Source organism: Vombatus ursinus, unplaced genomic scaffold (genome assembly GCF_900497805.2).
Source record: "Vombatus ursinus unplaced genomic scaffold, bare-nosed wombat genome assembly UNPS02014946.1, whole genome shotgun sequence".
In the NCBI taxonomy this organism is placed as follows: domain Eukaryota; kingdom Metazoa; phylum Chordata; class Mammalia; order Diprotodontia; family Vombatidae; genus Vombatus; species Vombatus ursinus.
The window spans coordinates 2,440,915-2,468,381 of NW_020954724.1; the positions used below are offsets into that span (position 1 = coordinate 2,440,915).

At 37.0% G+C, this 27,467-nt stretch overlaps 1 protein-coding gene across 6 annotated transcripts in view; it reads left to right on the forward strand.

The window, feature by feature from the left end:
- CFTR (cystic fibrosis transmembrane conductance regulator) overlaps positions 1-27,467 on the forward strand; it is a 233,898-nt gene that overhangs the window by 191,800 nt on the left and 14,631 nt on the right. For all 6 annotated transcript variants that reach the window (XM_027845011.1, XM_027845012.1, XM_027845015.1 and 3 more), the window contains 2 exons: positions 12,906-13,154; positions 22,276-22,431. In XM_027845011.1, coding sequence (XP_027700812.1) covers positions 12,906-13,154; positions 22,276-22,431 — 405 coding nt within the window. The remainder of the gene's footprint in view (positions 1-12,905; positions 13,155-22,275; positions 22,432-27,467) is intronic.

A 27,467-nucleotide genomic window follows, 5' to 3' on the forward strand; every position in this document is an offset into this window, starting at 1 on the left:
AGAAACTGAATCTGCAATAGTTCTTGTATATAAATTCTAGTTAATAAATCTCCAGAAATGTTTAGAAAGATTGAGGTGATCTGAAAGCAACGTTTTTGTCACAGAAACTCCTGTTTCTCCTTTGTCTTTTAATTTCAATGTTTATTCTGGTTTCTGCTATAGATCAGGTGATGGACTGCAAGATGACCAAAAAGAAATCTGATTAGGAGAGAAGGGGAAAACGTGGTTTATCTTCATTCCTTCTGAACTTGCTGATGGCTGGCTCTCTTGTTTTGGAAGGAGCTTCTCCTGTGAAAATATCATTGTTAGAAGGAATGAATCCCCCCCTGTTTCTTTCTATCTCTAATGGAATCTCATTTGAAGATTTAGATCTGTTGCCTCTCCTTTAATTGTATGTCTTTTTTCTTTGACTTTTTGCTTCATCCATGTTTCCTTCTAATATTCCTTCTATTTATTGAACCCTCCCCCCAATCTGAGCTTTTTTCCCCAATCCAATTATTCTCTTGCTATTCTACAACATTTCAATGGAAAGAACACCAGAGTCAGTTGACTCTCTTATTAAACGATTTTATAACATTAGGCAAAACTCTGAAACTCTTTGAATCTCAGTTTCCTGACCTATACAATAAACAGATTTGACCAGAGGGACCCTTCCAGTTCTAAAATTTTGTGTTTCTATGTCTATGCCCTTTTTGACTTTTGACTCTCTCATGTTTGGGAACCATTACAAAGCTTTCTAATAATCTCACCTTTCATTTCATTTAATAGTTCTTGCATGCTAACGTTCACTGATGTAAATATTTAGTATTCTAATTACTATAACTAATTAGGTTTCCAAATCAAGTATTCCAAGGAGGCTCATCAACAAAAAGAGGTAACATGGATGGTTCTCTTAAAATTTGAAGTTGATAAGGGAAAGAATTTCATTGGTAAAGTATTTGATTCAACAAGAACTTACTGGATAAAAGGCAGGGAGGGAAATATAAAGATAAATGAATCAAGGTTTTTGTCCTATATCTTATAATCTAAGTAGAAGAAAAGTAAGACTCATAAACAGCCATAATAAAAGAAATAGAACATGATAAGCATAGATAAGTGCTATGAGGTGCTACAAATGACAGATAAGATCATTTTGTCTTAATTTAAAAAAAAAAACTATTCCTACAAAAAGTTTCCAACAATTCTGCTACACATGAAAGGATGATTAGTGCAAGTTGTTCCAAGTACCACATTCTCTAGCAGTTTGAGCATTTACTGTTAGAGTGTGTTTTTGTCCTTAGGCAAAGCCTTCTGACTCACTGGATTCCACAGCACCGATAATTTTGAGATTTCTGTTAGAAAGTTTTGAGAGGATGACCCCTAGATCAATTCAGTTGGTAATTTTTGTGTGTCTACAGTGTGTATTGTGTATTCTGTAACAATGTAAGGAAGACTAAAATAGACTTAAGGTAGATCCATAGAGGGAGAGATATTTTTACTTCTCTCTTGCACCATTGAGATTATTTTTATCTATTATTAACTCTTAGTAAAAAAAATTTCTCTTACAAATGTAGATCTGTACCTGTTCTGCAACATGGTCTTTAAAAAGTTGCCAGAGCACACTGTGAGGTTAAGTGACTTAACCAGAATCACAAATTCAGCATGTGTAAGAGGCAAGACTTGAAGTTCCATATTGAAATCACTACTGTTCATAGACAGTCTCTTAGAAAGGATGTGATTGGGTTGGAGTATTGCTGTGGTGTAGGAAATGAAGAGCTGGCTGATTTAGAAAAACTTGGCAAGACTTGGACTTATGAAGGAAGATGCTATCTATCTTCCGAGAACCAGATGACAAGTAGAAATAAGCATAGTACGGTCTTGCATAGATGTGTATCAGTGCTTATTTGTATATATGTGCATGCCTTTTGTTCTCTGCTGTGTGTTTTTTACTGGTACATTATAAATACTTGAATGTTTTTTTTTTTTCATTTCATTCCTTACTCTGAGGGCACTGTGAGATCCAGGATGTTATGCTGCCTGTCAGTAGGCTATTAAGTTATTGAAAATGACAACAACCAAATTTGAAACCTTCTCATTTACTGTAGACAGTATCCTTATTGATCAAGAGACTATTTTCTTCCATCCCTCTGTATTAAGTAAGACAATAGCATATGTATCTTTGTAATTATAAATACAAACACACATACACACACACACACACACACACATACATACATGCACGTGCCATGGCAAAGTCAAGATTAAAATGGAACAGGTATGTGGATTTTAAGCGATTGTAGAAATTGATGCAGAAAGCAAAGTACTGTAATGAAATTATTGAAGGGTTAAGGTTTATAGTATCTCTGAAGAAATTTCATTTTAGCTCTTGCACTGTTAATGAGTAACATCAGTACAGCACTTTTGATTGCTTTTTTATGGCCTACAGAAAATAGGAGCAACCAGATAGGCTTTGTATATAAAATCTGTAGTTTAGGTATAGATTTTCTTGAACAGCATGGACATAATGTGAATCTGGAGGAGACAAAGATATAAAATATCTGACAATGAAAAGAGTGTGGCTCCGAATTTGTAATCTATGATATTCCAAACAGTACAATTTTTAAATATGGCAGGACTTGACATTAGTGGCACTTTAACCCTCTTTTACAATATCTTTGATTTTGAAATTGCCTTTATTTAACTATATGTTATATTCCTCTAGTAGACCATACACTCCTTGAAGGATTTTTTAAATTTGTCTATATTCTCAGCAAGATCCTTTCACATAGGAAGAAAGTAGCTTCTAGCATGTGACAGGTAAAAGGATGTAAAGAAATAAGGCAAAGAGAAATTTTCCAAGCCCAGTTGACCTTGTCATCAGCAAAAGGGGAAAAAAAAAGACAGGAAAGTAGTAGAACATTGGTTGCAAAAGAATCTAGATAAGTCTGTGAGCCAGTGCTTTTATGTCCTTAAACATTCCAAAAAGTTTTGCCATCCTGAAAGTCAGATTAGAGATTTAGGCCATTATATTGAAAGCTAAGGGATTATATACTAAGCATAACATTTGATGTAAATTGCCTCCATAATGATTTACTTGGAGAATGCAAAAATGAAGAGTCATTGGAGTAGAGTGAATAGATATAATTCCAATCAGGAATACCTGAATTCAAGTCTGGCCTTTTACACATCTTGATTTTGTCATCCTGGGAAAGTCATTTTAACTTCTCAGTATCCTTAGGCATTTCTAAAACTGTATATTTTCTGATCAGGTACTGATCTCAGTCAATCAGCAAACATTTATTCAGTGCCTCCTATGTGCCAGAGACTATACTAAGCTCTAGGGATACAAAGAAAGGTAAAAGATAGTCCCTGCTCTCAAGGAGCTCACAGCCTAATGAGGAGACAATATGCAAACATCTATATACAATATAAATTTGAAGTAATCGACAGAGAGAAGGTGTTAGAATTAAGGGAGACCACGAGAAGCTTCCCATAGAAGGTAGGATTTTAGATGGGCCTTGGAGGAAGCCAAGGAAGCCAAAGAGGCAGAGATGATGGGGGAGAGCATTGTAGGCATGGGGAACAGCCAGAGAAATGCCTGGGGTCAGGAGGTGGAATGTCCTGTTTGAAGGCCAGCAAATACGCCAGTGTCACTGGACTGGAGAGTATGATGGAGATGTGAGTGGGGTGGGAAGAGAGGAAGGGTGTATAAGGTTTAAGGAGACTAGAAAGGTAGCTGGGTGCTCTCTATACCTATGAAATTGCAGATCTGAAATCACAAGCATTGTTATGCTTGTCACATCATAGAAGGTGTTTTCTTACCTGAAAGTTCCTTATATTTATGAAATCATAAATCCAATAAAAAACAACAAAACAAAAGTAAAAACCTTTAAGAAATGATGATATTGAGAAATTTAAGGTTGATGATTTATCAGTAAGAAATCACCTTGCCTGCTCCATCCCTCCCCCCCCCACCTTGGTCTGAAGTTTTATTTTCAGTGTGTTCCCAAATTATGCTGATAAAGCCTATGATCTATTCTACCCAAAAGTTAATCTATCAATCTACCCAATAGTTAATCTCCTTTCTACAGATTAGAGGATTTTTTTCCCCAAGAAAATGAATTTCCTTTCGACTTTATTAAAATTTATTTTAATTTATCTTTTCTTACATTTTAAATTCTGAATTGTTTCCCTCTCCCCTTCTCCACCCTGCACTAAAGAAGGGCACCATTTGATACAGATACACATACATAAATATGTAAAACCATGCTATGCATACTTCTATTTATCAATTCTTTCTTTGGAGGTGGATAGCATCTTCCTTCATGGGTCCTTTGTAGTTGATTTGAGTTTTTATAATACTCAGAATAAATTAGTCATTCAGTTGTCCTTCGATCAATATTACTATTACTGTATACAATGTTCTCTTGGTTCTGCTTATTTCACTTTTTGTAATCAGAAATACCTATTTTACATCTCACGATGCTTTCAATTCCTTTTGACTTTCTATTATAACTCAATGTAAATAGATAAATACTAAGCTTCACTGATGATTATAAGAAGTGAACATCACCTCTTAATGGAAATGCAGCTTTGGCAAAGTGGACCTCATCCTGGCTCCTCTGTATGAATCCCTAATTAAATCGGCAGGAATAACCAGCCAAAAACTAATTACTATGCTAATACAAGATTAGGTGCTTTGGTTGATAATCAGCAGCTTAAAGGTAATTTACAGCTGAGGGGTTGGATGCAGTATAGATCTTTTTATGTATCACTGTGAAGAAGTTCAGCCCTCTCTGCCTTAAAGAAGTGGTTAAATGATGTGAAAAATCTCAATGAAAATGTTTGGGAAACAGTCAAAACAAAGTAATATGCTGTAGCCTTTTTAAAAAATATTTTATTTTTTCTCCAATTATATGTTAAAACAATTTTTGCTATTTTAAAAGATATTTGAGTTCCAAATTCTTTCCCTCTCTTCCTCATTTCCCTTCCCCCTCCCCAAAATAGTAAGCATTTTAATTCAAAGGACAGAATATACTTACATAGAACAAAAGGTGAGGTTGTAAATTCCAGGAAGGTCTAATAATGTGCAGTGGAAAGAGCAGTGACTTTAGATTTAGAGACCTTAGGTTCAAATCCCAGCTCTGACACTGTAGATTGTATAGCATTGGGCAAGTCCCTTACCCTCCCCTTCCCAAAGTTTTCTTATCTAAAAATAAGGGAATTAGATAACACAGCCTTCTTCTATCTCTTTGTCTAAGTTTCTGTGATTCCATAAGAGCTAAATAGAGGGAAAAGAGCTGAATTTGGAATAAGAGACATTGGCTTAAATCCTTGCTGGCCAACTCACTACTTGTGTGACCTTGGGGACCTCTCTGGGCTTTGCTTTCCTCTTTTTCAGAATGTTGGTCTTGTATTATATGGCCTATAGGTTCTCTTCCAGCTCTAAAATTTTTGCCCTGAGGAAGTTGCATTACTGTGGTTCTCCATTTAGTTATGTAGATTCTTGGCGGTCAGTAAAACAATGAAGCTTTTGAACAGTGTCACTGTTGAAGTGAACACTTCAACACATGTGGAACTAAACATAATACAGGTATCTGGATCCATCAACTCATCCTTCCTCCCACACCCAGAAATGTTCTGAAGTATTTGCAGCAAACATCAGCACCCATGCTGTAAATAAGTAACCCAGAAACAAAAGGTGACATCACATGTCATTAGACAGAGATGTTCAACCAGGTGGTTTTCTATCAACGTTAGTGTCATTTGCTTAAGGATCGCACATCGTGCCAGGTGGCAAAGAGGTGGTGAGTTGCTCTAAAGGAAAGACAAGAACTCTCCATTTTTGTTAATTTGATTGATGTATTTCAGTGTTTGGTATCGACATCATATTTGTGGTTAGAAGGCATCATGTCAGATAGCATTATCTTTATATACTTTGAAGGTGAGCCCTGAGATTGTGTAATGTATTCAGTTCAGTTGGCTCAAATATAGATGCATTACAACAGCTAACATTCATATAGCTCTGTGCTAAGCATTTTATAATTATTATCTCATTTGATCCTCACAACCAGTCTGGGAGGTAGGTGCTATATCATTATCCCCATTTTACAGATGAGGAAACTGAGGGAAACAGAGGTTAAGTAACTTGCCCAGAGTCACACAGCTAATGTGTCCAAGGCTGGATTTGAATTCAGGTCTTCCTGGCTTCAGGCCTGACACTCTAGGCATCACCTAGCTGTTTCTGACTATGGGTAGGTAGGTAGGTAGGAGCTATAGGTTTATAGCTTTCAGCAAAAGTTTTATGTCATAGCCATTTCTGAACCATTCAAGGAATAGTCATGTGGGTCAGTTTTGGTAGAACAAGTCAAGAGATACAACTAGCAAAAATGTGAATGTGTCCATTGCTCTAATCATATCACTCTAATGCCTAGGCTTCCCCAGTATCTGTTACATGCAAGTTTATTAATTTTTCGGTATTTTATTTTTTTTACTGATAGGTCTGTTAGGTTGTTTCTAATACTAGTAAGTAAATCAGTCTAATTTTTGGTTAAATGGTTAAAATCCTAGTCCAATCTCACATGTTATATATTTTCAGTAATTAATCAGGAAACCTCAGTATGGCCCAAATATGAATGATTGTATGATCATTAATGACAAAGAACAGTTCTACAGTTGGGAGTGTCGATGCATTCATAAGGTCATTTTTTAATTAGCAGGGGTACTATTATTATTGTTATTTGATAAAGGGGACATACAAATTCCTAAGAGACAAGGAGATAAAAGATACAAATAAACTACTACTAGAAATGTAAATTCCTAAAAATTACCTATATTGTTTTAGCTTGTTTAACCCTAAGAATGATGTATAGTTTGGTCTTACAAAAGAAATTTCAAGGACTCAGTTCTGCTTGTGAAAGCAGCCAACACATAATGGACATGGTACATATTATCTAAAAGACACAACTTGTTCCTCATGACATGGCTTGCTGCTTTTTACAAAATGTTTCTTAGTTTAAAAGACTCCAGAATAGTTCAGAAAGTTGAGTTTCCTAGTTTTAACATGATCTTCCACCCTAATCAAAGTTTCAGGCCAGGCCTTAGGCCTTTTATTTAAGGAGATTGAATATTTAACATGGTAAGTAATTTTCTCTACTAATTCTAACCTATTAACATGATCACTAAGGTGTAACTGCCTTCCCTGGACATGTCCCAGCCTTCCTTGTTGACACCATGACCAAAAATGGGAAAAGGTTCTTAGCTCTGGGTGAGCTAGTTTTGAGCAGAGTTTAAACACAGATGGATTCCTTATTGTTTGGACAAAGTCAAAGCAGTGCTAAAATGTTCACATTATGTTTACGTTTACTTGGTTGCTGCTTAAAAGTTATTTTTGTTATACTCTCAATGAAAAGCAGGGTGATCTAGTGCATCAGAGAACTACAAATTACATTACGAATTTGTTCTGTGAAGTTTGGATTCAGTCAAAGGGCCACGCTTGAGGACCTAGAGGGCCACATGCGACCTCAAAGCTGCAGGTTACTGTACTGTGGGACCTTAAGCAAGTAAGGCCCATATATCTCTAGATCTCAGTTTCCTCATCTGTACAAATGAAGGAATTGGATTAGAAAATGAGCTGCTGAGGGCCCTTTTTCTTCTTGAGCCTGTGATCTATTTTACCCAACAGTTATGCAAGCAGAAACAATCTGTAGGACAGTCAATGAACACTTTTTCCTGATTCTTTGGTAGGATTTCTAGGAAGCATTACTGTGCAGTGCCTTTTTGATTCATGAGTTCTTTTTTTTTTCAATTTATTTATTTTTAGTTTGCAACATTCACTTCCATAAAATTTTGAGTTCCAAATTTTCTCCCCATCTCTCCCCTCCCCCTACTCCAAGACAACATGTATCCTGAATACCCCTTCCCCTGATCTGCCCTCCCTTCTATCAACCCACCCTTCTCTTAACCCCTTCCCTTTCTATTTTCCTGCAGGGAAGGATGGATTTCTACCCATTGCCTGTATATCTTATTTCCCAGTTGCATGTAAAAACAATTTTTAACATTTGCTTTTAAAACTTTGGGTTCCAAATTCTCTCCCTTCCTCCCTCCCCACCCACCCTCATTGATAGAGACAAGCAACTGGATAAAGGTTATACATGTGTAATCATGCAAAACACTTCCATAATAGCCATGTTGTAAAAAACTAACTATATTTCCCTTAATCCTATCCTGCCCCCCATTTATTCTATTCTCTCCTTTGATCCTGTCCCTCCTCAAAAGTGTTTGGTTCTGATTACCCCCTCCCCCAATCTGTCTTCCCTTCTATCATCCCTCCCTCTCTTATCCCTTTCCTCCCTACTTTACTGTAGGGTAAGATAGATTTCCATACTCAATTGAGTGTGTATGTTATTCCCTCCTTAAGCCAAATCCAATGAAAGTAAGATTCATTCATTCTGTCTCACCTTTCCCCCCTTCCCCTCCATGGTAAAAGCTTTTTCTTCTCTCTTTTATGTGAGATAATTTACCCCATTATACCTCTCCCTTTCTCCTTCTCCCAGGACAATCCTCTCTCACCCCTTAATTTTATTTTTTAGATATCATACCTTCTATTCAAGTCACCCTGTGCCTTCTGTCTATATATATTCCCTCCAACTACCCTGATACTGAGAAAGGTCTCATGAGTTAAAATTTCATCTTTCCATGTAGGAATATAAACAGTTCAACTTTAATAAGTCACTTATGATTTCTCTTTCCTGTTTACCTTTTCATGCTTGAGTCTTGTATTTGAAAGTCAAATTTTCTATTCAGCTCTGGTCTTTTCATCAAGAATACTTGAAAGTCCTCTATTTCACTGTATGTCCATTTTTTCCCCCAAAGGATTATACTCAGTTTTGCTGTATAGGTGATTCTTGGTTTTAATCCTAACTCCTTTGACCTCTGCAATATCATATTCTAAACCCTCTGATCCCTTAATGTAGAAGCTGCTAAATCTTGTGTTATCCTGTTTGTGTTTCCACAATACTTGAATTGTTTCTTTCTGACTGTTTGCAATATTTTCTCCTTGACCTGGAAACTCTGCAATTTGGCTATAATATTCCTAGGAGTTTTCCTTTGGGTATTTCTTTTAGGGGGTGATCAGTGGATCATTTCTATTTCTATTTTACCCTCTGGTTCTAGAATATAAGGGCAGTTTTCCTTGATAATTTCTTGAAAGATGATGTCTAGGCTCTTTTTTTGATCATGGCCTTCAGGTAGTCCAATAATTTTTAAATTCTCTCTCCTGGATCTATTTTCCAGGTCAGTTGTTTTTCCAGTGAGATATTTCACATTGTCTTACATTTTTCATTCTTTTGATTTTGTTTTATAGTTTCTTGATTTCTCATAAAGTCATTAGCTTCTGTTTGCTCCATTCTAATTTTAATTTTTAAGGAAATATTTTCTTCAGTGAGCTTTTGGACTTCCTTTTCCATTTGGGCAATTCTGCTTTTTAAGGCATTCTTCTCCTCATTGGCTTTTTGGACCTCTTTTGCCATTTAGGTTAGTCTATTTTTTTTTTAATGAGGCCGTTAAGTCACCGTTAAGTGACTGGCCCAGGGTCACACAGCTAGTAAGTGTCAAGTGTCTGAGGTTGGATTTGAACTCAAGTCCTCATGACTCCATGGCAGGAGCTCTATCCACTGTACCACCAGCTGCCCCTGAGTCTATTTTTTAAGGTGTTATTTTCTTCAGTATTTTTTTGGGTCTCTTTTAGCAAACTGTTGATTTGTTTTTCATGATTTTCTTGCATCACTCTCATTTCTCTTCCCAGTTTTTCCTCTACTTCTCTTACTTCTCAAAATCCTTTTTGAGCTCCTCCATGACCTGGAACTGATTCATATTTTTCTTGGAGGCTTTGGATGTAGGAGCTTTGACTCTGTTGTCTTCTTCTGGTTGTATGTTTTGATCTTCTTTATCACCAAAGAAAGATTCTGACTTTTTTTTGCGCTGTTTGCTCACTTTCCCAGCCAATTACTTGACTATTAACTCTTTGTTAAGATAGGGGTCTGCTTCCAGTGTGGAGAATGTACTGTCCCAAGCTTCAGAGGTTTTGTGCAACTGTTTTCAGAGATACTTCTAGGGACCTATAAATTTTCAGTTCTTCCAAGGTTCAAGTTCTTCCAAGATCAAGGGCAAGGTGTTTACTCCTGTCCTGGCCTGGGTTCTGGTTTATGAGTGACCACAAGCACTCTTTTCTGCCTTGAAACTGTGAGGAGGATTTCCTCTCCACCACCACCACCAGCTCCACCTTGTCAGCACTCCTCCTCACATCAGGATCGCTGCCCAGAACTGCGACTCAGATCCAAGCATGGGCAAAGCAAGAAAATCCTGTCTCAGTGCCAGCAAAGAGATCCCTGCAATCCCTCTCCGATCAGCCACTCCATCCTCCCCCCATCTGTGGGCAGAGAGCTCTAGAAGCAGTCACAGCCCTGGGGCTGCACCAGGACTGGGGCTGGACTAAGCTAAGCTCCTCTCTCACTCAGGTCCAACAAACCTTTCCTACCGACCTTCTAAGTTGTCTTTGGCATTTGTGGGTTGAGAAGTCTAGAAACTGCCACAGCTGCCCGTGATTTAGTTCCCTGAGGCCTGCTCCAGATTCGCTGAGGCCTGGTCTTTGCCTGTGTGCTCCTCTCCTAGCCCAGCACAATAGATCTTTCCCCTCAACCATCCAGGTTGTCTTCTGCTAGAAATTGTTTCACTCTGTCTTTTTGTGTGTTCTACTGCTCTAGAATTTGTTTAGAGCCATTTTTTTTACAGGTATTTGGAGGGGTTTGGGGGAGAGCTCAAGCAAGTCACTGCTTTTACTCTGACATCTTGGCTCCATCCCCAATTCATGAGTTCTTTAGAGACAAACTTGTTAATCTTCAAAAATCATGTTAATGGAATGACATTGTCATCTCACAAATCTACATTTTAAAAGTGAACTGAATTTTTATGGTCTTAAAATATTTCAGAGTAATGTTTTTTTCTTCTTTCAAGGATAAATATTTTGAGGTTACTTTAAAATATGGCCTTCCTGAATTATTTCACTTGAACCTCCACCTTCGTGATGGTTTCACTCCTAATTTATCTTCCTGACCTTCAAACAGTAGCTTCTATATGGCTTTGAAAATTAAATTATGTTCACTGCTGTGACATATAGCATTTAATAAGCCTTACTTAAGAATTAATTAAGTGGAGCAGTAGGAGAATATGTCAGCCTCTGAGAGTCATTTATAGTGCAGCATCAAGAAATGACAAGTTGGAAACAAAAGCTTACCTTTCAACTCTGCCTGAGTCATTTATTAAAGATGTGGGCTACTGAGTCCTTTCTACCTCAGATAGCAAACAGTAGGCCACACATCAGGAGGTTGGGCATAAGTCATTTCTCTCTCATGAGTGACACTTGAAGTTTGCTCCAAGGTTAAGGACAAAGTAAGCATTCCATACATGGGATTTATGTAGGATGTGGAAAGGAAAGAAGCACTAGAAAAAAGAAACAGCTTAGCAAAATGAAGAACCTGAGAATAGAGGTAACATTGGTGTTTCAATAATGGGTCATCAATTAAATATTCCTTTTCTGCTCTATGTACTAGAGCTGAGGACCTTTTTTCATTTTCTGCTACAATCAGGATGAGGCAAAAATTATATAGAAATTCAGTTAAATTAATTGAACATTTATTAAGTGCCTACTTCATGGGAGGTACTGTGCTAGGAAATGCCCACATCCCCACATGTTTTTGGTATTTTAAAATAATCCTAATATCCTATGCCCTAATTCTTATTTATATCCCTACTATCCAAAGTGGTTTCAGATTCATTTTGCAGTGGAAGGGTCTGTTATAAAGTTTCTGATTTATAAAGTCGATGTCAAACTCTGATTCTCAGACAAATTGTAGGGGAATTTAAAAAAATCAAGGATAAACTATGGAAGGATATATTATGGACTCATTAGCAATATACTGTTTTATAGCAAATGTATAAATTTAAATATTTCAAGTCTTTTCTTCCCATATAGAATACAGGTTTTCACAAAAATGCTATTAGGGATTATAACTAAGAATGACTCCTAATTAACATGAATGGGCTACCTTATTTATGTTTAAATATATGTGTGGCAAACATCAATGTGGATAAGTGTGTGCATATGTTTTCTAGTAGGCACAGGTTAGTTGTCTTTCAGGTTCAAGGGTGATGCTACATCTGATATAGGAGAAAGAAGTTCCAAACAAAGCACTCAATACAATTTGCTTTTTTCCTCAGAAATATGATACAATTTAATTTTAATATTAAAATGTCATATTTACTTCTATATTTGGGTAAAAGTGCCCATAAATGACTTGATACTTCCTTAAAGACTTTTGTGACATATGCTGAAGTTAACCATGCACCAAGCTCTCCTTTAATAGTCATCTGATGTCCAGAATGAAAATTTGTCATAGAGGCAGTGCAGGAGAAAGCCAAACACCTTTCTTAGTTTTTATAGCTTGGTTCATTTTACTTTGTGGTACCAATTATATATTATTGTGTAATACTGCCTAAGGTGGAAAAGAAAAATCTCTTTCTGTACACTTAAGCAAGAAGATTGAACATTTCTGAATCCCTTGCATAACTGCAAATGTTATCAATCACAAAATGTCAACAGGTTAATACAAAGCCCATTTGTACAAGGCATGACTAATTATTCTTTGTTAATCTTTTAAATATAGCCAACTATTTCCTGTTAAATCATTGAAAACACTCAGACAAAATCCTGAATGACTGTACCTGTGATTAGGTGTCTGTGATCAGCTGACGCCACTTCTGATGGGAGGAACTTTGTTTTAGGAAACAATTATACTATTTATTGCTTTTGGTAAGGATCTTAACCCTGCCCGCTTCCAAATTCAAATATTGTTTATTTTGGTTTCCAGATGCGGTCTGTGAGCAGAGTATTTAAATTCATTGATATGCCAAGTGAAGAACCCCTTCCTACCAAACCAAATAAACCGAAGAAAAACCAGCTTTCACAAGTTCTGATCATTGAGAATGAGCACGTAAAGAAAGAGAACAACTGGCCCTCTGGAGGTCAAATGACTGTCAAAGACCTCACAGCCAAATATGGAGATGGTGGGAATGCTATATTAGAGAACATTTCCTTCACAATAAGTTCTGGGCAAAGGGTGAGACTTAAAACATTTCTCATTTTATTTATCGTGTCATCAACTTTAATTTGGAATGGCTGATGGCAATATAAAAGGTATCCAACCTCTTTGTAACACCATTGTTGAAGGAGAGGACTAATACTAGACTAATAGATTAAACGGGCTATGCCTGTTAGACAATATAACTTAGTGAATAAAGAGATGACTTTGGAGTCAGGAAGATCTGTGTTCAAGTCCCTCCACTGACTTTTATTGGCAATGTGACCCTGAGCAAGTCACTCAACCTTTCAATGCGCCAGGCTATTCTGTAAAGGTATACACTGAAGAGCAGTTGGCAATATGCATGGGGAGATGGAGTTTGCTCTCTGGGGAGCTACTTATACAAGTGAAAATAAAGGTCCAGATACTCTTTCTTCCCTACAAAAAAATCTAATATGTATTTGATATAGTAATGTTATATAGGATGTGAAAATGCTAGTATATTTGAAGCTATCATGATTGGGTCCACTGATGTAAGTAACATCCCATCCTTGTGAAAACATTCGCCACTTAAAAGGTATTCCTCTCATGGTAAACCTTTCTGCTAATCCTCTGATGACAGATCTACACAATCCATTACTAGGTCCATGGGCAGCTAGGTGGTGCAGTAGATAGAGTGCCAGGACTGAATTCAGGACGTTCAATGAGTTCAAATCTGACCTTAGACACTTACTATCTCTGTGATCTTGGGCAAGTCATTTAACCCTGTTTGCTTCAGTTACTTTATCTGTAAAATGAGCTGAAGAAGGAAAGGGCAAACCACTCCAGTATCTTTGTCAAGAAACCGCAGATGGGCTCAAGAAGAGTTGAACATGACTGAAACAACTGAACAACAACACAAAGCCTTTTTAACTGGGTAGAAATTTCCATAATTCACACTCTATTAACACAGCTTTAGTGAGCCCAGGATTGCCCCTGTGCCACAATGAAACATAACAACAGAGTTTCAGTACAGGAGTCATCTCATAATTCAGTACTATTTTATTGGTTACTGAGCAATGAAATTTCTAAATAAACCACTGTCATAATGATATGTAGCCGATTAGCATCATCTAGAATTTCTAGCTCAGATGAGAGAAAGTAAATCTCTGTTGCCTCGATAAGGTCATAGATTTAGAACTGGAAAGAACTTTAAAGGGCATCCCCACCCTATCTCAGAGGGAGTGTGATATGTAGTAGATAGAATGCAGGACTTGAAGACAAGAATGCCTTGGCTCAAATGCTTCCTCAGACACTCACTAGTGATGTAGCCTTGGGAAAACCACTTAATCACTCTATGACTTAGTTTCCTTAACTGTAAAATGAAAAGTTGAAGTCATTGACTTCTAAGGTCTCTTTCAACTCTAAATCTGTGATCTAAGTATTTCTTTCTGGAACCTGTCTAACTTAAAACCTGCCAAACCTATACTATCTCCCTTTTGGGTGTTCCTCCCCCAATTTAAAAAAAAAAATAATGCTATTGACATCATATAACAGGTGTAGAACTATTAAAAGTATAATCAGAAATTGTCTATCACAAAGAAACATGTTGTAATTCATTGCTGTGCCCTGCTTCATGCCTAGTATAATACTTAGTAAACACACTGATTATTTCTTGAAGGGGCAATTTTGCCAAATTCAAAATGGAATGATGCTATGCCTTAAAATAGCCTATTCCAGAATCTCAGAATTTTAATAACAATAACAACAAAACTTAATGTCATTGAGTCTTATACATCAGTGGATCTAAGATCTCATTGGAGCGGGCACTATTTCCAGTAATACAAATACCAACCTGTCTATACCTTCTCATCTTGTGAAATTTCTGCCTAATCCTCTTAAGACACCTCCACACACTCACACACCCCATGTGCTGGAAACTTTCCTCTTGGTCTCTTAACATCATGTCAGTGATGACTTAACATCACATGTATATGGTATAGTCCATTTGTTGTTAAAATGACTGCTGCACTACCAAAGGAGCACTTTGGTGTGAAAACTGGATTACCTCACTTCTCACAGTGCTTTAGTTTCCTCTTGTAAAATGATGCCCACAGCATTTCTTTCAGGATAGTTGTTAGAGCTGTTGAGATGTTATTGAATGAAAAAAAAAAGTGTTATCATTGTCTTTTGCCCTGGAATTTTAGGAAACTTGATGAATGTGATTTAAGACAGATAATCTAGAAAGGAAGACAGATGTTGAACTACAAAGCCCTGTGAATCTGCACTAAAAATGGCTTTAGGGGAAGATTCGGGAATTTTTTACTTACTCCAGAGTTGGCAATCATGAGCTAGGCACTGGAGAAACAAAGATAAAAATGTCCCTGCTGTTAACAAGCTTACATGCTATGGGGAGAGACAACACGCATATGAAGCATAGACAATATAAGGTAATTTTGGAGGTGGAGACAAACTAATAGCTGGGGGAATCAGGAAAGACCTCATGTCAGAGGTGGTATTTGAGCTGAGCTTTCAAGGAAACTAGGGCTTCTAACAGGCAAAGTTGAGAAGGAAATCCATTCTGAACATGAGGGACAGCCTGGGTAATGGCATGGAGATGGGAGGTGGAATATCAAATGTGAGGAACCACAGGAGGTCAACGTTTGGTTGAACTGAAGACTGCCTGAAGGGGAGTAATATATAATAAAATTGGAGAAGTAGGTTGGAGCTAGGTTGTGAAGGACTTTAAATGCTATGCAGAGTAGTCTGTGTTTTATATTAGAGACAATAGAGGGCCACTTGAGTTTATTGAGCAGGGGAGTGACGTTGTCACACTTGGGCTTTAGCATTAGCCTTTGGTCAGAGTGTGGAGAATGAAATGGAAAAGGGAAAGACTTGAGGCAGGGAAATCAACTATTTGACTATCTTAGTTGTCCAAAGGAAATGGATACCCATATAGAGAATCCTGAACTAGGGCAGTGGTCCTGTGAGAAGAGAAGTGGACAGATGTAGAGGTAAGATCCATTCAACTTGGCAATTGAGTGGGTATGTGGTCTGGAGGAAGAATAAAGAGGTCTGGGGCTAGGAAGAGAGACTAGGGTTGGATATATAGATCTGCAGGGGGATCTTCATTTTGTTGTTGTTCAGTAGTTTCAGTCACATCCAACTCTTTATGACACTATTTGGACTTTTCTCGGCAAATGTACTGGAGTGGTTTGCCATTTCCTATTCCAGCTCATTTTACAGAAGAGGAAACTGAGGCAAATACTACTAAGTGGCTTACCCAGGGTCACATAGCTAGTTAGCATCAGCAAACAGATTTGAACTCCAGACTTTAGGCCCAGCACTCCAACGCTGCATCACGTAGCTGCCCTGGTCATCTTCAAAAAGATGATCATTGAGCCCATAGGAATTGATGAGTTAACTAAGAGAGAATACAGAGAGAGAAGAGATGTAGGCTGAGGGCAGAATCTTAAGATACATCTCAAGTTAGTAATTAAGATATGAATTATAATCCTATAAAAGAGACTGAAAAAGTAGTACTTGGATAAGTAGGAAGAGAACCAAGAGGGAGCAGTGCCCTTAAAACCCAAAGAGACTAGTAGATCAAGAAGATGTTGGTTTATAGATCAGATAATTATAATTTAGATATAATTATTTTTTCTTGGATATTGTCAACCCCTTTTCATTAAAAATATTATTCTATGGCAAGATATGTTTTCAAATGGACATCTTAGTGAAAGCTTTAGAATTTGGTCTTAATAGTTTTTCTTACATGTCAGTTTAATAAAGATAGAATCGCCGTTGATTCATAAGTTGCAAGTTCTCCCGTTACAATCATTTAGAGTCATTGTTTACTTCCAAAAATGATTGGGTTTTATATCATGGCATCATAGGATTTAAAGTTCAAAGGAATTTTAAGAATAATTTAGTCTACTCTCCTCCCCTCTCCTTTCATAGATGAGGCAAGTGAGACCCAAGGTAAAAGCCTTGCTCAAAATCAGGCACAGTAAACAACAGAGCCAAAATTCAAGTCCTGGGCCTCTGACTCCAAATACAGTGCTCTTGCTACAGTACCGAATTGCCATTCTAGGGCAGGAGGAACCTCAGTGAAGACCAATATTTTAGGAAAGAGGCAGGTCATACATTGGTTCTAGGAGTGTAAAAGACGAATGATTGTATTTATGCCTCACCCTTGATATTTGGGAATTCAGCAGCTTCCTGTTGAAAGGATAGTTCATTGTTTTGACTTGTTTTGTATGTAGGACTTGTCAGGCATGTGAAAGTATCTTTCTCTTTTCTGACACCTTGGATGATTTCCAAGATGACTGTCAAGAGATTGTGGATTATAATAACAAATGAACTTACATAAGTGAAGATAGGAAGCCTTGGCTAATGTCTTCATTGTTTTTTTCCCTTTCCCTGTCAAAACTCCATTACTTACCATCTCTGTTTCAAAATTGCTCATCTCCTTTCCCCTTCCCTCATAAGCAACTATGAAGCAGGCTTTTGTGATCTAACAAGCTAAAGGACAGAATCTTGATTTTCCCACTCAATTTTGGCAGTTTAAGAATAGGAATTCATACTGCAGGATTAGGGAACCTTTTTATTCTTAGTCTTACATGTTTTCTGAGTCATACTTAATATCATGTTAGTAAACCTATAGTGTGTGTGTGTGTGTGTGTGTGTGTGTGTGTGTGTGTAACTTTAGGGAGGTATCAATATACATTTTAAGGTTAAGTAGACAACTAAAATTCTAAGTTATGGAACAAGAGTTGATCTACATTGGTAGAGGGAGTCCTCTCACTGTGACTTCCCTACACCTGTAAAATCATGGGTCTGTACAGAAATGGTTTAGTCCTTCTTCTTGAAACAACATTTTAAAATGGGAATCTTATAAAAAGAGGCAAAGTAGTATAGTGGATAGGAGAGGTAGCCTCTGATGCTAGAAGAACAGGATTAAGACCTTCCTCTTATATACAATAGCTGTCTGGCTATGGGCCCAGCACTTAACCCTTCCATGTCCCAGACAACTCCCTAGAACTGTAAATTATACCAGAGCTACCCATCTCCATGTCTAAGGGTTTCCTTATCAGGAATATATCCTTATATTCAAACACCAATAAAATCCAGACTGGGGAAGCAGGGTTTTAGGGAGAACCCAGTGAACTTTGGCATGTTGGTAAAGATTAAAGAGATAAATGCATAAGAAAATTATGGTTTATTTGATCATCTTAGAATAGGTTTATAATATTTACACTAGATAAAAACTGCCCCTTTAAGGTTGTGGACATACTACCTATATTACTTTGTCTATAAATAGTGTCAATAGTACATAGGACCACTAATTCATGATGATTTCATTGTATTAATTATACAAAGTCTAAATCTCACTAAATCTTAGTTGATGAATATGTTTGTCTTTCTGTTGCCAAGTTTTCTTATTAAAAGAAAAAGAACAGAGGTGATAAGTTATAATATCGAAGTTACCTTCTCTGAACCAGAATTTTTTTCTCTGCTCCCTTTCTTCTAACAGTATAGTTTTAAAAATTAAGAAATAAATTTAAACTCTAAACTTAAACTTAATTGTGGGACTGGTTTTGAATGGAAAATCAAATCCTGACCTTCTGGAAATGATGAATATCACCATCGGGTGTACAGACAAGTGAATTAAATAGTCACTTAATAGTTGTCCAAGTCTCATTCCTTTGGGTGAACTTGGCTACCTTCATTTGTATTTCTACATGTACAAAGGGGAAATTGCTCACAAATATAGATTTTTCCCCCCTGGGCAGACTGACCCAGTCAGATGATAGAAGAATACTGGATGTGATGCCAAAAATAATAGGTCTCTAGCTTAGGTGTTCAGATTATAGCAGCATGAACATTTAAATGCCACTTGATTTGTAAAGAATACGTAGGTAATCTGTCTTTGCTAAAGAAAAAGGTGATGTAGCTGAAATGAATGTATTACACCTGTTTGGGCAGTATTCCCCAGGGCTACTACATTTTTATGTCCAAACTGTAGAAAAAGATGAGCATAATATGCAGAAGACTTATTTTTTCCTACTATGAGGAATCTTATTTTCTTTCATTGTGCCATCCCTTGAAAAGGATAAGAGACTGAAAAATATTTGTCAGCTACAGTGAGATTAAAAAAGTAAACTAGAAGGAATGTGTTGAAACTCATTTACTTATGGTAGCTTTCAAAATGGCACCAAATCCATGTTTATTTAGAGCTCCAAAAAAACTTTGATTTCTTTGTCAAAATTATTAGAGAGTAGGCAAAATTTTATTAAAAAGAGCCATTGACTTGAAAATAGAACTGGATTCAAGTCCCAGGCCTACTGCTTAAGCCACAGTTTCTTTATCTGGACAATTATTGTCGTTCAGTAATTTCAGTCATGCCCAACTCTCATGAGTATATTTTAGTAACCTTCTTATCCTCATTTTACTGATGAGTAAAGTGAGGCAAATAGAAATGATCCAACTTGACCATGGCCACATGGGTAGTAAATTTCAAAGTCAGGTTTTGAACTTGGACCTTCTTCATACCAAATCCAGCACTTTATCTATTATACCATGCTGCCTCTTTTAACTATGAAAAAGTTTATAAATATAAGTTAATAAGGTAAAGAAACTATTATTATAGTGAGAATATTAGAAAACACTCACTTGGGATGTTTAAATCTCAAAAGATAACTTGCAATCAAATGCTCTGATGTTGTATACCCAGTCAGTATGCTGCTTAAAAAAAGCAAATTCCAGAAAAGAGTTTTTACGTGCCAATTAGGTAAGGAATAAGAAGTCTTGGTTAGGCATAACCAAATGCAGTTCTTTATTCCCAGAAAATCTGTTCATCTTAATGCATTATCAGACAATGAGTAGGGTAGAGAAGACAGAGCAATAGCTCTTAAATGCAGGACTTTGTGTCAATCAACACACTTTCCTTAAGCATCTACTATGTGCCAGCCACTGTGCTAGGTGCTAGGAATGCAAATATAGTGAATGAAACAGTCTCTACTTTCAGAGAGCTTACATTCTAATAGAAGAGACAAGGACTGAAGAACATGGAGAATCAATATGAAGAGAATATATGTAATGTAGTTAAAGTAGGGAAGCTAAATGGTATAGTGGATAGGGTTGGAGGCCTGGAGTTGGGAAGACCCAACTTTGTAAGTTCAAGTCTGGCCTGAGATACTTCCTATCTTTGTTACTCTGGGCAAGTCACTTTACCCTGTTTGCCTCAGTTTCCTCATCTTTAAAGTGAACTGAAGAAGGAAATGGCAAACCACTCTAGTGTTTTGCCAAGAAAAACCCAAATGGGGTCACAAGGAGTCTGAAATGACTGAAAATGACTGGACAACAACAACAAAGTTAAATCTCAGTAGTTTAAGAAGGGCTCAGGAAAGGTATGATGTGGTAGTGCTTATACACTCATGCTATTCTCTCATCCCTGCCTCTTCCTAAGAAGAGCAGGGAAAGACTTGAGGTCTGACTGTGACAGTATTTTGGTGTGATTCCTGAAGATGCTACCATTTGTGGCCGACAAAATGAGAACATGGTCCTTTGTCCTCGATAGATTAGAATGTGAGGTTAGGATTTAGGAATGCTAAATTCCAGCCTCTCCTTAACCAACAGATCTTGATTTGAGTGATCACTTCTGTCTATGAGATTTGGGGCTTCCTCATCTGTAAAGGGAAGATCCAGGTTAATTGTACAGAGATGTGAACATATTGACTGAAAGAATGTGATGTGAGTGGAACCTACCATGATCTAGTGATCAAAGCATTATTAGTCCAATTGAAGCATTAGTCTGCATAGTTGACCATGTAGCTCATATCGGTTATTGGTGGAATTGTTTGGGTTTTTAGGACAGCAGAAAAACAGAAAAAAAAGTTTGGTTGGTCTCATCATTTCAGGGAGTAACTGATAATGCACTGAAAAGGACGTTATACTGCCATTATGAGAGCTGGAAAAGGCAATGTTATCATTCTCCCCAAATCCTTAGCTTCTTTCAGAGTATAGCTTAGGTGGCCCCTTCTACTCTAGGCCACTTCTGATCCCTGCAATGTTAGCACTCTCTACCTTTTGAAATTATTTTGTATACGTGCTGTACTTACAAGTAATGTTACTTCCCCTGGTAGAACGAAAACACTTTGAGGGCAGTACACATGTTGTAGTATATATGTAGTATATATGCATATATACTGTTGTATATAGTATAGCATATATATTGTAGTATATACAGTAGTATATACTGCACATACACCTATACAACACACACAATAGTGTATATAGCACACATGTGTACAGTAGTATATACCGCACAAACACACACACACACTTTGTTAACATATATGTTATACTTATTTGTATACATGTTGTTTCCCTCAGTAGAATGAAAACTCTTCGGGAGAAGGGACTATTTTTGTTCTTATATCCCCACTACTTCACATGTAGTAGTATGTACATTGTTGTATATACAACATGTGTATATAACTATATATGTTGTACTTATATGTATAGATATTGCTTCCCCAAGTAGAATGGAAGCTTTCTGAGAACATGTATAGTTTTACTTTTATCCTTGTGTCCCCAGTCCTTTGCATGTAGTAGTAAGTACTTTAAAACATTTGTTGAATTGAATCATCCCTTTAAATGTAACAGTTGATCTTGTTAGTCAGACCAAGAAACCCTAGTCTGTTAAAAATGCTTTCATAGGCTCATTCAATAAAGTGAACTGTAACACTCTTTTTGCTTCTCCTTAATGATATGTATTTTTTTCTTGGTTCAGTGATTTCAAGGTTATATTACTTTGGTTATTTGTAAAAGTTGTTATATAGCAACAGTTAACTCAGTAATGCTAGTATGATCAAGGTTTTAGGTTCCATACTCTTGTAGACCAGTTAGCCTCTGCTTCATGATCATTGGATGCCAGTCAGCCTTTTCAATATAAACACTGCTCACAGTTGAGGAATGAGCAAGAAGATATACAGAAATCAATACCAGTCTATCCTTTAGACTGTAAAAAGAACTCAACAAGTGGACTCTTGTAATGATGGCAATATTTTTCTATATGAAATTTATAGTACAATATCACATTCAATTTATTGATGCTTGTAAATAACAGGAGTTATTTAAAACTAACTTCTAACTCCCTACCCCTTTTATTTTATAGGTGGGCCTCTTGGGAAGAACTGGTTCTGGAAAAAGCACCTTGTTAGCAGCTTTTTTAAGATTATTGAACACAAAAGGAGACATACAGATTGATGGTGTATCTTGGGATTCAGTACCCTTGCAGCAGTGGAGAAAGGCATTTGGTGTAATACCACAGGTAAGAATGGCAGAATTAGCAAAAATTCAAAATTTTAATGAAAATTTTTGTTGCCAGGGCCAATTCTCTATCATTCATTATGTATCAATTGTGACCTCTTCAAGGGAATGTCCTGTAGGCACCACAAATTCATCGTGGGCAGACCAGAACTCATCATCTCCTTCCTCTCCTCACACTCTTCCATGCTCTTAATGTCCCTATTTCTGATGAAGACACCATGATCTTGGCCAGTCACCCAGGTTTACAACTTCAAAATCATCCTTGATTCCTTCCTTTTTTTTCACCCTTCACATCCAATTATTTACCAAGTCTCACTGACCCAACCTCTGCTGTGTTTATCACAAACTTCCGCTGTTCTCCATTCACATGCCACCACCCTAGTTCAGACTCTCATCCCCTTCTGCACTTACTGCAGTTGCTTCTTCAGTCATCTCCCTGCACAGTCTCTCCCTTCTCTAGGTCTCTCCTCCTCTCAGTTTTCAAATTGATATTTCCAAAGCCGAGGTCTGACTATGTCACTCCTTAGCCAAAGAATTTCTCGACTTTCCTTCTTGCCTCTTCCATCTGACTTTTAAAGGCCATCTGGTCCCAGCCTACCTTTCCATGCTCATTGTACATTGCTGTCTTTCACACACTTCCAATCAAACTGACCTACTATGCTATTTCCTGTATGTGACAGTCTGCCTCTAGCCTGCATGCCTTTGCATTGGCTATTGCCCATACCTGGAATGTACTTATACCTCACCTCTCCCTCTTAGAATAGCTAGCTTCAGAATTAGTAGCTTACCTAAGTGCCACCAATACGGGAAGCCTGCCTTGACCCCTCACTAGATGCTAGTGCCTTTCCCCAAGAACTTACTTCCTTCTTAAAAAAATGGATATTTTGTATTTAATTTTCTGTATGCATGTTATTTTAACTTAGAATAGAATGTTAGCTCCTTGAGGCCAGGGATTGTTTTATTTTTGTCTTCATATTCCCATAGTAGGGGCACATAGTAGGCCTAATAAATGTTACCTGCTGAATGTCTATAGTATGATTTACATTTAATCCAGAACACATTTGTTAATTTTTCCGTTCTTATAAATTGTATTTTTTCCCTAGGAAAACACTTTTTTAGGTGTTTGTAACACTCTGTGAGAAATGGTTATTACCATGTCATTAATTGTTTTGATTACATTTCTTAGCTGACATATTCATCAGCTGGAGCATGCTTACCACTTTTTTTCTTCCACATTTTTCCCTGCTCCAGTGCGCTAAGCACCATGTTAGCAATCACAACAGGATGACAAATAAGAGATGCTACTGAAATAACAAACATTTGGGAGAAGTATTAGGACACGAAGCAGTGGAATTGAAAATAAAAAGTGTAATGATTGTTTTTTGTTCCTAGAATAGAGTGAACCATGTCAGAATAATCTGTAGCTAGTTTTAAAATGTCATTCTTTGATTTGGGTCATAAAACATTACTAATATGATACTACTTTGTACATTATTATGCAAGAACAAGAGTTTTAAGTATGTGTGTTTCTGCATGTGAATGAGGGAGAATTTTATCAGTTGCTCATTTAAAATAAAAGTTAAATGAAAACAATGGTGCTTGCAAACTAGACATGACTGGCCCCAATCTAGGTGACTTTTGCAAATTAGATGTAACTGACCCCAAATCTGGATAATTTTTGCAATTAGTTTCTTTCCCCATTCCCCACCTCTGCTTTTATATCTTTAATACATTTACCAGGGATGAAATAAATGTAATCTCTCATGATATCCTAACTGTTTTAATATATGTTCATCATCATCATCTGTTTGTACTAATAATTCGCTGAACACATATTGCTGTCTGGGCTTATTTTAGTGCTTTTCAGCCTGGTCCTTCATCTTTCAGTTAGAAAATAAAATTTGTAAGCCAGGAGGAGCTAAAAGAAGTTGGATTCCAAATCCAGATGGAGAAGAAAATTGTATTACTTACCAAAATAACTTTTATGAACAGTTCTTTTAGATATTAAAACTCTCTAGACTGATATTTTCAATTCTTTTCCCCATACTTTTGTCATCTGCTAAAAACCTGGTCTTAGTTTTAGGTGAAAAATGTAATTTATTCTGATGGAAAAAGAAAAGATTTTCAAATTCCCTGATAGCAAAAAATTCTGAAGAATAAAAATGCAAAAGGAACAAGCTTGAGAGCAATAGCGATGACAAAAGAAAAGTACAGAACACTGGAGACTAGAATCTGGTTAGCTGAGGACATTTACTGTTAAGTTTTTGTTGTTTCTTGTCTGCTTCCCTGCTATAAAGCAAACTCTTCTAACTAATATAGGAAAGCCTTGCTTTGTTGTGGTGTCACTTATGTAGAGATCATAGGATTATAGATCTGGAAGGGACTTGGAGGACCTTCTAGTTCAACTCCTTCATTTTACAGATAAGGAAACTGAGGACCAGAGATGTAAACTGACTTGCTCCAAATCATGTAGTTAAGGAGCAAATCCGAGAACAGATTCTAGGTTTCATTAGTCCTTGCCCTGTGACCTTTCTGCTCCACCAAGACAATTCTCTTTAGGAAGCAGTCTGACGTGGTGGGTAGAAAGCTGGTCTCAGAGTCAGGAAGGCCTGGATTCCACTGCCATCTCTGACAAACGCTGGATGGGATGTGGGACCATGGCTCTCTAAGACTAGAGATTGCAGACAATCTGCTCGTGCATCTTGTTTGAATTTTTCTTCACCGAGAGTTCTCAAAGCTCAGGAAATCACAGGTCTGGACTTTCCCCACTCCCCCCAAAATTCTTGCTCATCCCCCAAAGTAAATCTTTTAAAAACTATGCTTATTTCAACTCTCTCCCCACAGGAGAGCTACAGACCTCATGTTCTGCATGACAAAATGTTCTTTTTTCCACTTCATCACCATTTCTGTAGTTGGTGAACTACCAGATACCTCTCCCCATACCTATCTTTTCTTTGACTTTGGTTCTGAGAGACCTGAACCCCAGAGTCACAGATGGACCACTTCCCAGAAAGTTCTGACATTCTTCAGAAATGCCCATTATGTAGCAGAATGAACCCTAAGGAGAAAACAACAACAATAACAACAGAACATCCCCACATATCTTTGCTATCTAAACAAAGAGATGTTTTTATTTTCCTAACCTTTCTCTGTGACTTCTGATTGTCATTGTTTAAAAGCTTCCTGGAATTCAAGTTATAAAAAGAGAATCCCAAAATTCTAGTAGAAAAGTTTTTTTTTTTAATTTACTACATGCTTATCATTTTTCTTCCAACTCCCCTCTTCCTAACCCATGAAAGATAAAAGTTTATTAAGATATCTATCATTAGTGATCTCAGGGAAATCAAGGTTAGATGATCAAAGACCTAGGAGACTTGACTGTGACACTCCCCTTCTCCTTTAGGCAGCAACTTAGATTTCATATTACAACAGGTAAAATCACAATAGGCAATTTATTTTTGGCAAATTCTGCTGTGCCTTATGCTCCTACATCTTTCAGTCCTAGCTACATTAGGCTGTTTTCCTTTCTTCTAAGGAGCTGGACAGCACCCATGGAGAATATAATAATTGAGGAGGTAGGGCAGGGTGAGCAATTCAAAGCAGAAACTGCCTCTGAACGTTGCATTGATCTCAGGAGGAGCTTTGTAAAGGAAGGAAGAGGTATCAGGAAATCATGAGACTAGCATCCAAAACCAACACTTATTATCCACAGTTCTTATTAAATAAATAGCCTTTTCTTTTTTTATCTTTCAACGGGTATTTATTTTCCCTCCCTCTTTTTTCTTCCAACCCCACTGCCCTACCATTGGGGGAAAAAAGACAAAACTTATGACAAATATGCAAATATCCAGTTAAGTCAAACAAATGGCCACGTCTAAAAATATATGTTACATTGTGTACTTTGACTCTATCATCTATCAGGAAGTAGAATCATGAATCATTGGTCTAATGGAGTTGTGACTGTTCTTTACATTGATTGGAGTTCTTAAGTCATTCAAAGTTGTTTGTCTTTAAATGTTATTATTATTATTATTATTATTATTATTATACAAATTGTTCTGATTCTCTTCACTTTTCTCCACATCAGTTCATATAAAAATTCCCAGGCTTCGGGACAGCTGGGTGGCACAGTGGATAGAGCACCAGCCCTGGATTCAGGAGGATCTGAGCTCAAATCTGGCCTCAGACACATAACACTTACTAGCTGTGACCCTGGGCAAGTCATTTAACCCCATTGCCTAAGCCAGAAAAAAAAATTCCCAGGCTTCTCTGAAAGCATCCTTTCTGTCATGTCAACGAGAGGATTCTATTATATTCATATATCATAATTTATTCAGTTATTCCTCTCCCTCCTCCCCCAATGATGGACACCCTTTAGTTTCCAATTCTTTGCTACAAAATAACTACTATGGATATATGTTTTTAACTTTTGGTTCCTTTTTCTCTTTCTCTGATCATTTTGATGTCTGTAAATTTCTTGAGGCTAAGGGCTATTTTTACCTTTCTTTGTATAACCAGAACTTAACACAGAGCCTAGAACATAATAATCATTTAATAAATCTTTTTGGATTAGTTAATTGATATAGTTTGACAGTCCTGTTCTTTTTCCTTTAAAAAAAAAGTTGAATATTCATCTTCTCTACTACTACATTCCTTCTTTTATTTTCCTATGATCTTTAAAGGATTTCTCAGAAATTACATCAGCCTATTCTTTTAGTAGCCTAGGATGAAGTTCAATTTGGGTTGGTGATGAACTCATCACAGGTAGAAATAAACTCTTTTACTATCTTTCTACTTGTATTGGCTATCCAGCCTCTACTAGCCGTTTCTGTTCTTTTCTTTCCAATGTAAGAATTGTTCTGCTTGGCCAAGTAAACAAAAGCAAAATAAAAGCTGCTCTGTCATCTCTTCATCATCTATTATCATCATCCCATCTCTCTTTCATTCTTTGATCCTTCTTTCATTTCTATACTTCAGCAAACTGTACAGATCATTTATTTGGCCTGTTATTTCAGACTCTGTGTGATCTGGCTTCAA